The sequence below is a fragment of the Mustela putorius genome, unplaced genomic scaffold (genome assembly GCF_011764305.1).
Source record: "Mustela putorius furo isolate JIRA1106 unplaced genomic scaffold, ASM1176430v1.1 tig00000281_pilon_pilon_pilon, whole genome shotgun sequence".
NCBI lineage: Eukaryota > Metazoa > Chordata > Mammalia > Carnivora > Mustelidae > Mustela > Mustela putorius.
In genome coordinates this window covers 17,814,515-17,831,988 of record NW_025421343.1, presented here as the reverse complement: position 1 = coordinate 17,831,988, position 17,474 = coordinate 17,814,515, and the positions used below count along the sequence as shown (strand labels likewise).

The window sequence follows — 17,474 nt, the reverse complement described above, 5'->3', positions numbered from 1 at the left end:
GAGATAGAATTCACAGTTGATGTTTGTTTGTTTGTTTGTTTGCTTTGTTTTTTCCTGACCTTAAAAGACCTGCCACTTCTTTCTGGCCTTCATTGTTTCAGATGAGAAGTCTGTCATCTTTCCAGTGTTGTTTTCTTTTAAGTATTATGTCATTTCTGCCTGGTGCCTTCCAAGGTTTTTTCTTTTTTTTAGTTTCCAGAAGTTTAATTATGATGTGTCTTGGATTTCTTTGGGTTTCTCCTTTTTGAGGTTCACTCAGCTTCTTAAATCTGTGGTTTTATTTTGTGCCAGGTTTGGGAAGTTTTCAGCCATTATGTCTTTGAGTATTTTTTCAGTCTCTCTCTCTTTTGGGACTCCTATAACAAGAATGTCTTTTTGTTGTGACTCACAGATCCCTGAAGAGACTTTCTTCAGTTTTCATTCTATATTCTGTGTTTCATTCTATATTCTGAGTAAATTCTATGGACCTAGCCTTATGTCTATAGATTCTGTCGTCTGTCATTCCCACTCTGACTAGTGAGCCCAGCCAATGAGGTACCGCTCCCTGCCACTAGTTGTAACTTAACAACTTTACAATTCCAAAATTTTTGATTGCTTCTTCCAAATGAGGCAGAAGTTCATAGCCCTCCTTGGCCTTGCCGATACTTTCCAGCAAAAATGGGGTACCAGATAGCGTGGATTCATTGAGCTCATTTGAAGGTGTGTGCTTGGCTCCCTGCAACCCCTGCTGACACCTGGAAGGGGGAAGTGGTGGAGGGCTGACTCACAGCCTTGCTTCTGCAGGGTGGAGGCTAAAGCTCAGCTTTTCTTAGCTCCTTGTGTTTACACCAGAGTAGAGGTGATGGGAGTGAACACCAGCCCTGTCTCCCACCACCTTGTTCCCCTCATGATGCTGGGTGTGAGCTCCTGATCTTTCTCCTTAATGCCTGTTGGGAGTGGAGGCTCAGTGACCCACTGGATCCTGCAGACATGCAGGCCTTGGGTAGGCAGAACCTATGGGCCCTAGCCCTATCTCCTACCAGCTCATGCAGTCTTGTTGCTGCCAGGTGGGTCTGCAGGCTCAGCTCCCCACTGAGCCTTCCCCCAGCCAAGGGTGGGGGAAGTGGTGGTCTCACTTGCTCTGACTTGTTGTGTCTCACTGCACATTGATGCTTGGTGGGGGGTACATGCACATGTGTGTGTATGTGTGTTTGAGAAGTGGCAATAAACCCCACTTTGTACCACCTTCTTGCTGCTTAATGGGGTTGGAGGGTCAGCTTGCTGCTGGGCCCCAGTGCTACCCTGGAAGGGGGTGGAATCAGCATCATTTGCTTCCACTGGGCAGGGGATGAGAGATAACACCCACGTGGTTTCTCAAATACTGTTCTGGCAGGGCAGCAGGATTGGCTCTGCCTGCCTCTGCAGGGAGAGCCTGGCAGATCAGCTCCCCCTTAGCCTGCTAACACAATCTGGTGGTGGAATCCCAGCTCCTGGCCTGGCCATGCTCCTGGCCTGGCCATGCTGAAACTGCACGTGTGGTGTTCAGCTGGGGCGGGGCGGCTATTGCCAAGAAGGTATTCTCTTGTGAGGCCACCCTCTCCCCAGTGCTTTCGCCAGGTTAGACCAGCCTTTCCTGGGAGCGCTGTCTCTGTGAGAGTTGGAGCCCGACAGTTGGAGAACTCCTCAGGACCCTGTCCAGGAAGTATGGAAAGTAATGAAGAAGCAGGAACCTCTCGGCCATGTCATTCCTCAAGTTCCGGGGTCCCCAAGCAACCCACCTCTTCTTCCCTTTTAGCATTTTCTTGTTTATTGTGCTCTGTAGGGACCGGGGGGTTGGGGTTGACACCACCTTGATGGGATTAGAAATCTGTATCTTCTTTTAACTAAGTACTTATGATGGGTATTGATTGGCTATAACTACAGAGTACTGCTTGGAATTATAGCCACCGCCTCCGTCACCCTCTGTTTTCAGTCTATGGAATAAAGGGCTTTTCACATCGGGAGATTTAGCAGTACTCCTAGCCACTGTTTTTAGATGGTAACTTCAGAGTCTCTCATGGTAGCTGCCTTGTGGATGAAATTGGTGGTGAGCCCCTGGGGTGTCTACCCTGCTTCTCTCCCATGTCCTGTCATTCCAGTCAGGTTCCACGTGCTGTAGGGGAACTTATTAGAGAAAATAAGCCCTGTAGTCCTGCCTGATTGCACTATAAGGCAGAAAAAGATACTCATTGTGCATTGACTTGTGTTGTTTTATGTGTCAGGATTTGTGGTGTTAGGTTGGAAGATGTGCATAGAACTGAATGCTAGGCAGTCTGATACCTTGCTCCTGACCTCCTTGTTCACGAAGGAATTGGAGCCCTTGCCTAGTGCCCAGATGTCTTCATGCCCCTGGTCTGTGGTCGCCCTGGCTGTGTTGAGGGTGCGGGGGAGACTCCCCACGGACCACCTCCTCTCCCTGTCCCAGCCGCCACTTCCCACACCAGAATTCATAGGTCTTCATTCCTCCTTTGTGGGGGCAGCTCAGTCTCACAACAAATTCCTCATGTGACAGAACATCTAGCTTCTTTCTCATCTGGTCAGTGTCCTCTGGTGGTTCTCCTTAGTCTGTGGCTGGGACCTGTGCTGGGGCGTGCGAGCCAAGACTGCTTTCCTTCTCAGTGGGTGTCCTGTTGACAGAAACCAAATACGTGTCCTGTAAGACCTTGTGGACTTGGCCCTATGCCGTGCTCCAGGCTCTAAGCACCGTGCCACCCACTCATACTCAGACCCTGCTCTGGAGCCACAGAGCAGAGGGAGGCCTGCATTCCTTTCTTCGGCAGGAGATGCTAGGAGACACGTGTGTACAGAGGGGTCATCATGGCATTATTTATCCCAGCCAGGGGAAAAGAAAAACTGTTGACCGTCTTAATGGTATGGGGGAATCTCTTCAGTTATTACACATCCTCTTGACAGACTGTGGTGCTGTCTTCTTAATGATGTTAAGGAGAATAATGGCATGGAAAATGCTGCTGGCCTAAAATTCTGTTAGAAGATGTTACAAAACTATTGCTGATATCTTAGTGTCTTAGTCTGTTTTTGCTGCTATAACAAAAATACCACAGACTGGGTATCTTCACCAAGAAACACTGATCTCATACTTCTGGAAGCTGGAAGTCTGAGATTAGGGTGATGAACAGGTCCAGGTTCTGGGGAGACACCACTGCCTTCAAACTGTGTCCTCATATGATGGAGAGAGACCTCTTACAAAGGCACTGGTCCCGTTCGTGAAGGCTCTACGCTGGGGCTCTAATCCCCTCCTACAGGCCCCATGTCCTGATACCATCACACTGGAGAGTAGGCCCAGCTCATGAGTTTATGGTAGGCAAAAACGTTGGTGTTCAAGAAGTTTACAAAGTATGTTAAGTGTAACAAAGATTAGAAGGACAATATATCAAAAGGTTAAAAGCAAAATTTTTTGCATTCAAGTTTCAAGTAGTCTTACCTGTGTGCCTTTTTGTGTTGGCAAAATCATAACTAGCATTTATAATAGAATAAATCTAACATACAATACATACATAAAATTTTCTTTTAATTTTAATCTTCATTTTAACATACCCAGCAGCTTGTCCCTGTGACATGTACATCTTCCATGTATGATTCAGTATTAAGTGTCATGCCCCTTATGTTGGTAAAGATTTCATCCAGAAGGGGCGCCCGGGTGGCTCAGTCGGTTAAATGTTTGCCTTCGGTTCAGGTCATGACATCAGGGTCCTGGGATTGAGGCCCACATCGGGCTCCCTGATCAGTGGGGAGTCTGCTTCTCCCTCTCCCCCTCTCTGCTCATCAAATAAATAAATAATAAATAAAATTAAAAAAAAATAGTAAGCATCTGGTGGGAACCCGGTTGCTAATTTCTTCTTGCTCCTTAATGACCTGTTGCAGCCATGGGTTTTCAGTAAGTATAACAGTAATGAATGTTCTCTCCTGCTTTCCATGGAAAGGAGCTGTTTCAGGAGTATAGGAAACTGACAGGGAAGTGAATTCATCTGGAAATGCTACTATAATTCTGACTCCCCTGGGTCCCAGAACAAACATGCAAAAAAGGTCTTTTCTAGTAACTGACATGGTGGGAGTGGGGAGGGGAGATCTGAATCACCCCTAACCTGCCCATGAACCTGCATACCCTACAAAGAACCTTGGCTTCTTTGGCAAGTCTTTGGACCATGGAGAGACATCTGGAAACCGCACTGTGTCTGAGCTGGGCCCATGTCAGGGACACCTGTGAGATGGCCCATTGCACTTGGCAGAAACTTGACTAGAGTTCAGCATGTGTATTTGGAGAAAGAATGGTCCTGAGACATAAGACACAGGCTAACCTACGTTTTCCTGCAGTCAAATATTAAGCCCCCTTTTTGGAAATGAGATATTTTGCTTTCTGTTTTAGTATTAAAAATATTCATTGCTTGAATAGAATGAAGAATTTTAAAACAGCCCCCCCCCCCGCTTTGAGGGAAGTTACGCTCTTTTAGTCATCTGTTAAATTTTGGGTTTTATTTTTGAAGGAGAGACTCATGAATGCTTCTTGAGAACTTTTTCTTCACGTGCTATGAGGTGACTGATGCCAACACTACAGACTGCATTTCCCTGGTGGACAAGTTTAAGCCCCGTTTGTAAGAGCCCATGCCGTTGTGGTTTTCAGTATTTATTAGAATGAGTTGGTATCCCTGGTGTCTTTTGGAAAAGCCAGACTGACTTTGTATTTCCTCTGTTCTCTGCCCTGGAGCAGATCCCTGTGGTTTGTAGCTACAGCTCAGCCAGACGGCGATGGCGGGAAGCCCCTGAGAAGCCAGGGAAGCAGCCCCTAAGAAGAGCTGCTGGCAGGCAGTTCCTGGTTTGTCTCCTTTTGTGTGTGTGCCGGGCTGCATGTGCCCACAGGCCTGTGTGAGGCTGGGGTCTGTGCCGGGCTGCATGTGCCCACAGGCCTGTGTGAGGCTGGGGTCTGTGCTTGAGTTGCAGCCTGAGCGTGTCTCCCCTTCAGCATCCGCACTCAGGGACGACACAGGCCAGCTGACCACGTGGATTGTGTCTGCAGCCCTGAGAGCTGGGATATTATGTCCCTTCAAGAAGCAGAACTCCAAGATTTGGAAACAGTTGAGGGCACATCTGATGTTGGAGGTGGGAACTCAGGCCTTTGGCACTGATGACTTGCTTTAATTTGGGCTTTGCTGACCTTCTTTACGAGTGAAAGTGGTTTCAAAGCTAAAATTTTGTAAAACAAAGGAATCAGTCATTTCAGTCTGAGAAAGGTTCAAATTAAAACAGTTTCAGTGTGATGATTCTCAACTCTAAGTTGCTCTGGGAACTACCCCCGTATATGTCATGTTCCTGGACCAGAGCATTCTTCTATTCCTTGTAGTGAAATGTTTTGATAGAACCAATTTATAGATTTACTGAGTAATCGGAGACTTTTTAGAAGAAGCTGGCTTAAGCAGAAAGGATCTGCAGATTCTTACAAATGTGTGTCTATGCAGGTGTATGAGGCAAGTTGAGCTGTGCAACCTTAGTTTACTGACAGTTACTTTTTCATGGAACAAATGTGTCGGAGGACAGACTAAGATTTCTTGTGGGTTGTTTTTTTTTTTTCTTCTGGTTTTTTCATTTCTAAAGGAAAAACAATTTTTTTAAGATTTTATTTATTTATTTGAGAGCGCGAGGGGAAGACAGGCAGGGAGGGGGAGGGAATCTGAAACAGACTCCCTGATGAGTGGGGAGCCTACGCAGTTCACACAGCTCAATCTCATGACCCTAGACTGTCACCCGAGCCAAATCCGAGAATGAGACACTCAACCGACTGAGCCACCCAGGTGTGCCCCTCTTGAGAAATTTTTTAACACAAAGTAATCTAGAAATGAATTCTGCACATATGCTATGTTGGTGTATATTTGTAATTAGACCTCAATATTACTTACCCCTGAGCATAACTTCTACTAAAACTAGTCAAAAAAACTTACCAGCTTGAGAAGGAAAACAGTTTGGTGCATAATGGCAGGAGCCCAAATATTTGTAGATTTAATGAGAATTCAGGTAATATTTAATGCAGCTTATGAATGTCCACGACTCTTTTTTTCACTTGAATATTCCCCCTGTGCTTATTTGAAACTTGTAACTGTGTTTTCTTGGTAAGGAAAGCCTGCTGTAGTCTATATGCCAGCATTGTTTTCGCTGTAGTCCATTTTACTGATAGTATGTCATGGAATATGGGAGTGGAAAGTTACAAAAGGTGACCCAGTCTAGTCTTGATCCCTCCACTGACCTATTGCAGCCCCTGGGGCTCATCCCTCAACCTGGTGAGACACAGATGTCCTCTTCTGATGGAGAAGGGTGTTGTAGCCATTCAGTAGTGGTCAGAGGAATGGAGAGGGCGCGGGGGGGGGGGGGGTTTGTGCTGAATTTCGGTAACCCCAGGTGAATCTGTATTGCAAAGACGGTTTCTAAGTACAGGGGTAGTCAAATCATTTTGCCCAGTTTATAAACCCATGAGGCATCAGAGCTGGGCCAGCAGCTGTGTCTGCCCTGCAGGGGTCATGGGTACTGGGGAGGAGGAAGAAGCAAGTATAAAGCAGAACAGATAAAAGACCTTCAAGACCACCAGACCTCATGGTCTTTCAGCACAGAATTCCACATAACTTATGCTTGGACTTGTGCCAGTGGTAACCGTAACTTCCTTGCTTTTTCCTTGTGGAAGAACATAGCACAGTTTCTTACCTAACATTTGTGTGGTTTACAGGCAACGCCTGTAATTGCTGAGTTACGAAAAGGTTTTGTAGTGTCCTGAACATGAATACAGGCTAGTCAGTGGATGAAGGAACTTGAGGCTTAACCCATGTTTCTCATTGACTACACACCGTACCACTCCGGTGTTCCACTGGCTTGAGCCTTCCAGTGTCCTTATTTCACATGCCACATTTAGTTCTTGTAACATTCTATTTATTATTGAGTTCCCTACAAAAGTTATGCAGGGCATGTGTTCACCTGCGTCCCTTAGAGGTGGGACACATACTTTCAGCCTAAACGTGCTTGTGCTCAATCAGGTCGCACAAGCTTTGAGTTTTCTAGGGAGGAGCCACCCAGCCCGAGTCAGTCTGTTAAGGACAGGTATGTAAACCGTTTTGTGTCTAAGCACAACGATTACATCTTGGTGATTACACCAAAGACCGTCTGGAATTGAGGTGTCAAGTTTTCTCATATGATGTGTAGTAAAAAGAGGCAGCTGCCTTTCCTGAATTTGTTGTAAGGGAGAAGCCTTCAATGCACCTCAGGCTTCTGGTGTGTTCCCACTGCCCACACATCTGTGTTAGCACAGATGTGTGGGCAATGGGTTAGTTCTTTACTTGGTGGATGGCGATTATAAATTCCAACTGGGGAAGTTTTGATTCAAAACTGCTTAAGGGGCACCTGGGTGGCTCAGTTGGTTAAGCATCTTTTTTTTGGCTCAGGTCATGATCACAGGGTCCTGGGATCAAGTCCCACACTGGGCTCCCTGCTCATCAGGGAACCTTCTTCTCCCTCTGCTTGCCACTCCCCCTGCTTGGGCTCTCTTTCTGTGTCAAATAAATAAAAAACTTTATAAAAATAATTAAAAGAAAAACTGCTCAAGATGTAGCTTCTTGGGACTCTGTTTTTGCTCCAAGTCTTGGCCTTCACTACAACGGAGATGAAATACAGTAATTTTAAGGCCTTAATTTGAATTAGAAGAGATTTTTGTCACCTGTTTCCTGCTGCCAGTGTTACATTTCATAAAGGAAGCCACACTTATTCTGTAGTCAGGAATTTTTATATTTGTGGTTTAAATTTTCATTTCCTCCCCAATTTTTAGCTAGGTATAACATTACAAGTCACTGAAAGGTAGTAACTTCAAGCTTTTTTTAACACCTTATTCTTAAGGAACGGTTTTACGTGAATTAATGTATGGAGTCATGTATTTACTTTTAAAAGATTTCCAAAGAGCACTTCTTTTTCTGTGGTTGCGATGGAGTAAATGGTGGAATAAACCGTCTGGATAGGAGATGGCCTGCACTGTCAGTAGAAGGGACATTGGGTACATGTCTCTATCTTAAAGCAAGCTCAGAGCTGCTTTTCATTTGACTGTACCTAGTTTGGGAGTTATTTTTGTTTTTTGAAATAAGATGGCACAGTCAAATCCCCCGTAATCCTCTGAGTGGAATTTAAGACTAGAGAATGGAGCTGCAGCTGTCTGAGAGACCGGGTGCAGCTCGGCACAGTGTAGGGAAAGCAAAGAGCAGCAGTAGCATCCCGTGTCCGGCCCCCATCAGACCTAGTGCAGACCGCCGAGCGCTCTTCTGGCAGCCCATTTCTGGAGCACGCCAAGAGTGACCGGGGTGGTGATGCTGGGCCTTCCCACTGCTCGCCAGAGAACACTCAGGGAAGGAACTGGTTCAGGACCAGGTTTGGGGCACGTGGTGGCAGCTTCCTTAATTAAAGAGAGGTGAGGGGCACCTGGGTGGCCTCATTTGATTAAGCACCCGACGCTTGATCTCAGCTCAAGTCTTGATCTCAGGGTCTTGAGTTTGGACCCCACACTGGGCTCCACACTGGGCATGGAGCCTACTTAATAAAGAGAAAGAAAAAAGAAGAGAGAAGATAATAATGGAGAGGGACCATAGATTGTCTTTCTAGGCCCAGGGGACAGAAGCATGATTGGGGTGGGAGTTGGAAGGGGGACATTTCTGCTTCCTATGGGGGAGCACTTTGTAGTAGCTAATGCCCTTTAGTGAGGACTGCACTGCCTTGGGAAAAAGCAGGCCACCCACCGGGCAGTGGGCACCAAGGCCAGGTGACCTGGCATCTGGTGGCCCCTGTGCCGGGTCTCCCACCTGCCTGAGATGCTGGACTTCTGCTCTGATTGAGCGCTGGCAGTGTATGTCTTTGGACAGAGACCTTAAAAACTCAGTCTGGGTTTGCTGCTAGCATGTCACTGGCTTCTAGTACAGTTGGGAACACGTGTTGGGAGGCCGCAGCTCAGGTGAAACGGGTAAGTAGGTCTTCTGATGATGAACAGTCAATGAGAGAAGCGGCATCATACATATTGGTCTTAATGCCTTAGATTCGAATTTCCCTGTGAGAAACATAATGGGAGAAGGGGAGAGATGATGCATGCTGGTCTCCAGACTTCTGTCCAGCTTCACAGCGGTGGTTTACTGGCAGTTTCCAAATGGTCAGCCTGGAAGTGGATCAAAGCAGCTTGTTTTGACTTTCTTACTCTAGGCCGCATAAAAGCATGGGCAACACGCACTGAAAGGAGTAAGTATAAAACACTGGCTTCCTCTCCTGAACTTCATTATTTGTGGTGGTGCTATCTCCGAGCAGCTGTTTGTAAAGTACTGTCGTGAATTCACCACACAACCGTCCAGGCTTGACACGAGTGTGTACCCGGGGAAAACAGATGGAGGGACTTTGTGAGCACTGATGCTGCGATCACGGTGTTTTATTTCTCATTGCTGTCATGATCCTCCAGGGGCCCTTGTGCAACTGACACAAGATTTATCAACAAATAAAGTGATGCAAGGGAGAAACAGATAGTGGGGGTGCATGCAGTGAGATTGGGTTCTGGCTCATTTCTGAGAATGATTGGAGTTTCTAAAGGTGATTCTTACAGCATCTTCTGCAGTGAAACTTATTAGAGTGGCAGTCACTCTTTCCTCCAGGGCTAACTGGGAATCCTGGGGCATGTGGGCCTGATCACTTAGCCGGCCTGCTGGCTATGTCCTTTTTCCTCTTGTAAGCTTGTGGGTAGCTGTGACTTGATAAAGTTATTTCTGAAGATACTCACTTAAATGAGACTATCAGGTTGAGTTGACATTCCAGAATTTTTATTTTCTCAAATTAATGTCATGCTTAAAAAACGGTCACCTGCAAAGGTGTTTCTTTCTGAACGGTGTTTCTTCTGAACATTTTTGGAATTCTCTTTTGGAAGTGGTTTGGCACTGGTTTCAGAGCCAACAGAGAAATGGTCTTTTAGAGGGTCCTTATGGTTTTGGATTAAATTAAGACTCTCCTCAGGGAATAAAGATGGATGACCCTAAGATGCTGAGAGGAAGGGCCCCCACAGCCCCTGGTAATTGCCAGGCAAAATGTGTGCTTGTCTAAGTATGATCTGCTGTGTGTTGAAAATAAAAACCATCATGTCTTCAAAGTCATACATTCCATATCTGTTCGGAGTCTGAGAAATCCTTCCTTGGCTCTGAGTTGGATACATATTCAAAGCTTAATTCATGCTGACTACTTTAAAATCTAATCTTGATTCTGCCTAAGTATTTGTGGATTACCGAACATCTGAAAACAGAACAGTGTGATGTATTTCCGTGAATTTTAATTTGGTTTCTGGTTCTGCACTTGAAATACCAGTAGGGACCCCCCAGGTGAAATAGTGGCTGCCCCTCGAAGTGAGAGCTGCACCAGTCCTGTTGCTCAGAATGAGCCCATATGGGATATGGTACCCCCAGCACACACGCATGCCCCACACGGGGGTGTTTCTCTGCACCCTCACAGAGCAAAACAGCTGGGTGTGGAAACAGTGGCAGTGGTGTTGTGATGGGACCTTCGTTATTTTAACACCTGCTGTTGGTAACAGTGGGGTGGAGGCAGGTGAGCCTTCAGGAAAAGTCAGAAGGTTTGGTTTGGCTAATGTCGAGCTCACTATGAATTGACAATCTCGGGTTTTTATTTTTATTTTTTTCCATTTTCCCACCTTAGCTGACGGTGCTACAGAAAGCCCTTTGTGAAAGCCCCAGCCTGATTTCACTATCAGCCACTTAACCACGGCATTAATTTTTTCAATTGCTAAGCGTCTACGATTTGAAATTACCATATGGGTTGGAAAATGTTCTGTAGTGGAACCAGAACAATCTGTTAATTAAATACCACACGTCTTTGCATAACTCTGACATTAAAAAATGTCCTCCTGGGGCACCTGGGTGGCTCAGTGGGTTAAGCCGCTGCTTAAAAAAAAAGTCCTCCTTTCCCTCCCTCCCTGCTCTGCCAACACTGGTACAGAGAAATGAATTAATTAGATTTTCTGTAGGAAATAATGGTACAGTAAATCCTGGATTTCAAAAGATTGTTTCTAAGAGTTTTGATGAAAATTCAGCAAACATTTCACACTTTTGACAAAATTGCCTATGTCCGGCACAGTTGTTTTATTTTTGATTCGTAGCTTTGGTTAGAAAATCTGGACCCAGCAGGTTCCCCCAGGCCAGTCTGGTGCTTGTAGTATACGAGCTGGCCTTTCCTGGGCTTTAGGTTACTGCTTTGGGACAGCTTTACATTTAGATCAGTATATATTTTATTCTGTTTTTTATTCTCCCCTAAGTATTAGTGTCAGGTTCACAGAGTGACCTGATTTCTTCAATGCGGAAATTACATTTTTTAATGGGCAAAATACATCTCACCAGAATTTTCCCTTTGGAGAATTTTTTATGTGCATGTAAAATTGCCTTATAAGCTAAACTTTTTATTTTCTTGACTAGTAATAAGAGTTTCTGTTTCAAGTACAGACCCATTTTATTGATCAGGTATCCACATTTATGGTTGTGAAACACATTGTGGATAGAAAGTTGCATATTTGTGCTTGATACTTACAGATGAGAAATATAAGTGTAAGTTATCATTTTAATAGGTAGACTTTGTTATTATAATGGGTGTAGTCAGGTCAGCATCTGGGTAGAATTATGACAGTGAGGGTAGATTGGCTTTGAATATTCCCTGCCTCTGAGCCCCACCTGCTTCAGGTGCACCTTTTAGAAGACCATACCCTGAATCCTTCACTGTTGTGGGGGTTCACGCTCTGGGTGACAGTGGCGCAGAATTAAACAAATGACTTTGAGCTTTGACCAGCACTACCATGGGGCCGACAGACTCATTCTCTAGGGTCAGCCTGACCCCCATCTTTTGTTCCGGTGGGTTCTTGTGTGACATGAGGCCAAATAGGACACTAAGATTAAACTAGTGATAAGGTTGAGAAAATCTTCCCCCACCCCCCAAAGAGAAGATATTTTGGTCACTTTGGAAATTATCTTTGAAATTTATGTTGAAAAACTCACTGTACTAAGATTAAGACTTCCCTTGTAAAATACAGGAATAGGATTCCCTTTAGGATATTCAGAATAGAACTTTTGTCTTAAACAAGCTGTCTACTCTGTGTACATGTTAGGTAGGTTTTATTGCAGAATGAATGATAGTCATTTTAGCTTTAATAGGGAAGTCATTTTAACATTTAACATTGATAGTCATTTTAGCTTGTTGAAGGAACAAGAAAAAAAAAACAAACATTTTCTTCAAGAGCCAAATGGTGACTTGTGCTGTATTAGAGTAGTCCAGGCAGATCAGTCTCCTTGGCAGAAGTTAATTTCTAGTGTTGTTATTGGATTAGATGGTGTTGTTACTCATCTAGGTCAGCTTAAACAAAAATACACCTAAGTACAGATAGAGAGCTCTGATCTGTTGTTCTAACCAGTCAGTGTCTGCTTAGCTGGGTCTGATCCAATATCTTGGGTTCCTTAAAACTCCAGGACGTCCCCGAGGTGCCTTGCCTGTTGCTCAGTGTTCTTGGGGTCTGGGCTGTGGAGCATCCGCACCAGAGTTGCCTAGGAAACCCGAGAGCGGGCGGCCTCCTGGGCCTCCCACAGACACTCCCACCCTGTGTCTCACTGCCACAGACTTCGTGGGTATGTTTGTGTCTGTACATTTATTCAAGCTACCAAACTGTTTTTGCCTAGAGAAGAAACACTTAGAGAAGAAACTCCTTTGCCTCCTTTCCCAAAATACAGCAGAGCACTTACCTCTGAGAACACGTTGAGTCTGGCCACCAAGGTTCCATATTTCCTTCTTGGCTGCTGGCTGGGTTGATGTGTTCACTAGGTGCTAGTTGGATGATAAGCCGACTTCTGACACAAGACCGACCCCTTTGATGGTTACCAGCCCAGGCGTAAGCCAGGCAGAACCTTCCAGACCACACGCAGAGTAAGTAAAGTAAGGGTGTGAAGGAGAAGGCAGTAGGCTTCATCTCCGGGTTGGGGGAAATTAACTGCGGGAGTTATTTTTGTTTCGTGTTATAACAGATACCAAGGTTTCTTCCAAGTGTCGTGTCCAGAGAAACTTCACATTTAAGTTTCAAAATTTAATCCGGAAGGATGTCAACTCCACCGGAGCAGGGCTTGTCCTGTGTGGTTGCTATACGGAGAGCACCTCTTAGAATAGTGTCTGGCACCGGCGTTATTAGCATTCGTTGGGTACGTTAGTGAATGTCTTGATTGATTAAGCACTGGGTAATTTCCAGGTGTGTTTTGCCTGTCTTACCATCTTTATAAGACCCACTATCTATAGTTTACCCATTTTTTTTTTTTTTGGATAATTGGTATTTTTTTTCATTTCCGACTCTAGGATTAAAAGCAGATTACCCTTTTTTATTATTTTAGTTTTATTTTGTTTTTATGTAAATTGTATGCACAATGTGAGACTTGAACTCACCCAGAGTCACATGTTCCACCCAGTGGGCCAGTCAGGCGCCCTTGAGAGCAGATACTCTACTCTTCAAGAAAGCCTTGCGTAGTGACAGACAGGTGGGGGCTCTGAAACCCAGGAGAGGCATGTGGCAGTAGCTGTGAGGTGGCCATACGGTGTCTGCTTGCTAGTCTGGTCATCTGTGGATGGGGCAGCTGTGTCCCTGGAGGCCTGGAGAGCGGGATGGCATGAAATGACTCCTACCGGACCTTCAGGCTCTGAGGTGTAGTAGGCATTCTAAGAGCTTTCCTTTCTCTCAGGGGTGAGTCGACTTTTTTAATGGCATCTGAAGTTGGGGTGGGAAACCACTTGATTGCTGATAGTATAAAAGGAATAGTAATGATCGGGGACCTGTGACAGACCAAAGCGCTGTAATCCAAGAGGAGGAAGTGAGCTATTATATCACTACCTGGCATCACATCTACCCTGAAATTCTGTTTCTTGCCAGTTTTGGCCATTTAAATTTTAATTTTAATAGGCTTTTACAGAATAATGATAAAACTGTGTGGCAAAGATACAGCCAGAGTAATTTTTTATGTGGTTGGGGGTGTATTCAGGGGCTTATCCTAGACGTTTCTCTGTGGTCAGCCTTCACGTTCTCTCCTAGGGCTTTCTTCCCCTTGTCTTACTCACAGAGCACAGATAATTCTGGAGAGCACCCATGTGCATTCTTCACATGCACACGTGTACACACACAACACACATACAACACACTCCATGCCCACCCTCTCTCAGGCACTTCCTCTTTGTGGGCATCATTGTTGGATTCCTTTGGGTAGGGGTTGGGAAACAAAGAAGATGGACGAGTTTTGAGAAGACGTCATGAAAAAAATTTTTTTTCAGAGTGTGCTTTTATAGAGCTATGAGTCAACATTAGATTTACTTACAACCATAAAATTCAGAAACCCCACATACAAAATATTTTTACAAAAATACAAAACAGAAAGCCATATGTCTAGGATTGTAAAATCTGATCATTTCAGGTTTTTAAATATTTTGCTGTGGTCAGAACATACCCCATGTGTCTAATTGTGACTACAGCGTGTCCTTGCTACCAGTGAGTTAACAAGTCACAGGCCCAAGAACCTCATCTCTTCCTGTGCCTGCAGTGCTGGACTGTTCACAGCACAGTGAGAATGCCATCTTCCTGGTGCCTTTTGGGGTCTTTTGATGACTCCTGTTTTTGCTTCCCTTCACATGCCTTTCCATCAACAAACGATTGGGGGGACTGGGTGTGAATGTTAGTGACAGCTTAATGAAAAGGCAAACCTCCCTCTTTTTTCTTCTTTCAAAAATGCCTTTGCTCCTTTACCCAGAACGTTTCCTCTCCCCGTGTGCGGTTTGCAGACTTGAATCCACCTTTGTGGGCTCCATTAATACTGAGACAGAACTCACAGGTATGTCTTAATTTGGGCACGGGGTAGCACTTGTAAGGATGGGGTTGCTGCACCTGCTGCCATAGAAACGAGCCCATTCAGGTAGCTTGCTGTTCTCAGGTTTTCCCTTACTCTGTAGATTGAAATAGGACCACCGCTTCATCCCTGTTCCTGTGTGATGTTTGACATTTCCTTAGGAGATCTACCTTGAATTAAGGTGTTGTTATTTTACCAACAACCTAGCTTTTTTTATGTTCTCCTTTGTGTTTCAAGTATGATTTTGTGGGGGAGGGTATCATCTTTATTATACCACTTTTGTGTTAGTCTGTCTTGAAATGGAAGCATGCTCATTCACTGGCCAGAATATTTTTAGGTTTTATAATTCCGAGTCTCTGGTTTTGAAAAAAGTCAGTTCTTTGTCCATTAGTCTTTAACCAAACTGAGGTAGCAGACCTCCCCACCGTCATGTCGTGCACAGTACTGAAGTAAGGGAGAGTCTAAAAGCAAAGCAGAGTGTGTGGAGATGGGCTTGCTTCTAGAACGTGCTAAATGATCTATGGAAAACAATGTGATTTTGTTCTGTTTGTTCTGATGCAGCTTCCAGGAGGCAGTCTCAGGCTGTACCTGCAGATATGCGCCCGGAGATGTGGATTGCGCAGGAGTTGCGGCGTATTGGAGACGAGTTTAATGCGTATTACCCAAGGAGGGTAATGATGTTTTATTTACTCCTTTTCCTCACACCCTCCCCTTCCCCACAATTGGTTTTTATTCCTTTCCCCTAAGATGACTAGTAATAATTCTCGCTTACTTGGGAAATGTGAGCTATTGACTATGTGAAACCATTGTTTCTCCCGTTTTCCATGTGAAAATGTTTTATGGATGGATTCAAGTCCTGGTAACTAAATAGAATATGGTATAAGGTGGCACAGGTGTTTCATGAGCAGACCTTAAAGCATCCATGCTAAGAAAGGGGTTATGGATCTGCTTTGACGTATTCCCACATAAACAGTAATGTAGTTTTCAATCCGTACGGAGGGTTTCTGCACTCCATTTGGGCCGTTGGGATCAGAGTTAAAGGCTTACTAAACCATCCATCTTTAATCAGCCAGAGGCTGTGATGCCCGCGGTAGTCCTGTAACGGCACCCCTGGAGTTTGACGGGTACCTGTCAGAGCAGGAGAGCCACCCCTGCAGCCCATGGTGCTGTCTGTCAGCAGGCTATTAACCAGGGGTCTGGGACCCCTGGGCATAAAAATGTTACACCCCTAATTGACTGCCACTTACATTGTAAGGCATGCTGTTGATTTAAAAAAAGCCAAAAAAAAAAAAAACCCCTATGTCGTCTTCAGATACAGTATATTTTGTTGATTTTGCCCATTGACAGTAGCCATTACCACTTGAACACCTTTTGTCCATGGAAGACTTCCAAAATGTGTGGGCTCCAGCTCTGGGAGTTCGGGCTCTTATGAGCGTATGTGAGTACTTCCTGGAAAGGGCACACTTGCAAAGATTTGATATAATTTTGGCTTGTTTACATTTTTCCAAACGACCAAGTATGAGGATATTCCTATTGATTTATCCAAAAAGAAGACACGTCTTATTTTGTAGAAAAAGCTGTAATTGTTACTACCCTTCTTCTTACTGTGCCACTGGTCTTGTGGCTCCTTTTTTCTGAATATTACAGCTTCTTACAAGTATCCCTTTGAGATTTTTTTTTTAATCCTTTTTCCCCCCTCCAGAAGGAGAGGTCATGCTTAGAGTACCCCAGTATTTGCATTCTGCTTTGAACATTGGTCTCTTTTTTAGCTAAGTGTCACTTAGTTAAGTGGATGTTACCTGTTCATTGCTTTGAGTCCATTCTTGCTTTCCTGTCCGTGTAATGCCTTTCAGTCTTTTTTATACACATGGAAACGTCTTCCCATTTGCAGAGGGTCCCTCATTTAGTCCTTCAGTATAGGGTCCCTGTAAAGGAGCTAGGGGTACTCTGAAAACTCTCGTTGGATCCTCCTCATACCTTCCTATGGATATGTGTGTGTGTGTGTGTGTTCGTGCATGCATGCACACACGTGTGTGTGTGAGTTTGATGAGAAATGTGCTATAGTACGATTCTGTCATTAAATGAGAACTGTCACATTGATGAATGGGTTTAAGAATCTCTTAATGTGGCCGTCTTTAGCTGGCAAGAATATCCAGCATCCTGCCTCTGCCGTTTACGGTGTATAAATTCCTTCTCAACCTAGCTCTGAAATGGCAGTTGTTTTTAGAAGGTTGATTGTTTCATAATTTCCCACTAGAGTTACACTTCCCCCGACCTCCAGCTCCTTTGCCGTGGTTTTCCTGAAGGGATTTTGGTATTCCTGTGTGTGTGACTGGACTTGACCCTCTTGCTGGGCCAGAAGAGACTAGCCAGAAGCAGGGCCCCAGTGCATTCATGATGACCTCCTGCTGGGGTGGGAAGGCTGATTCTGGGGGACGTGGCCATAATTCAACAGGAAAAGATGGCGGAGTGGCCTCTCACAATGAGCCTAAGCAGCGAATTGACCAATGTGCTGGGTCTGCCTCC

The 17,474-nt window shown here is 44.9% G+C and overlaps 1 protein-coding gene across 13 annotated transcripts in view; it reads left to right on the top strand.

Moving 5' to 3' along the window:
* BCL2L11 (BCL2 like 11) overlaps positions 1-17,474 on the top strand; it is a 46,698-nt gene that overhangs the window by 14,505 nt on the left and 14,719 nt on the right. For 7 of the 13 annotated variants that reach the window (XR_001176212.2, XR_001176213.2, XM_013044978.2 and 4 more), the window contains 2 exons: positions 14,853-14,933; positions 15,510-15,619. The exons of 2 other annotated variants lie outside the window; for them this stretch is intronic. Coding sequence is in view for 8 of the 11 variants with exons in the window: in XM_013044978.2 (XP_012900432.1) it covers positions 14,853-14,933; positions 15,510-15,619 (191 nt within the window). In the remaining 3 variants the exon portion in view is untranslated. The remainder of the gene's footprint in view (positions 1-14,852; positions 14,934-15,509; positions 15,620-17,474) is intronic. 4 more of the 13 variants (XR_006606471.1, XM_013044982.2, XM_013044977.2 and 1 more) reach the window with 1 other exon arrangement.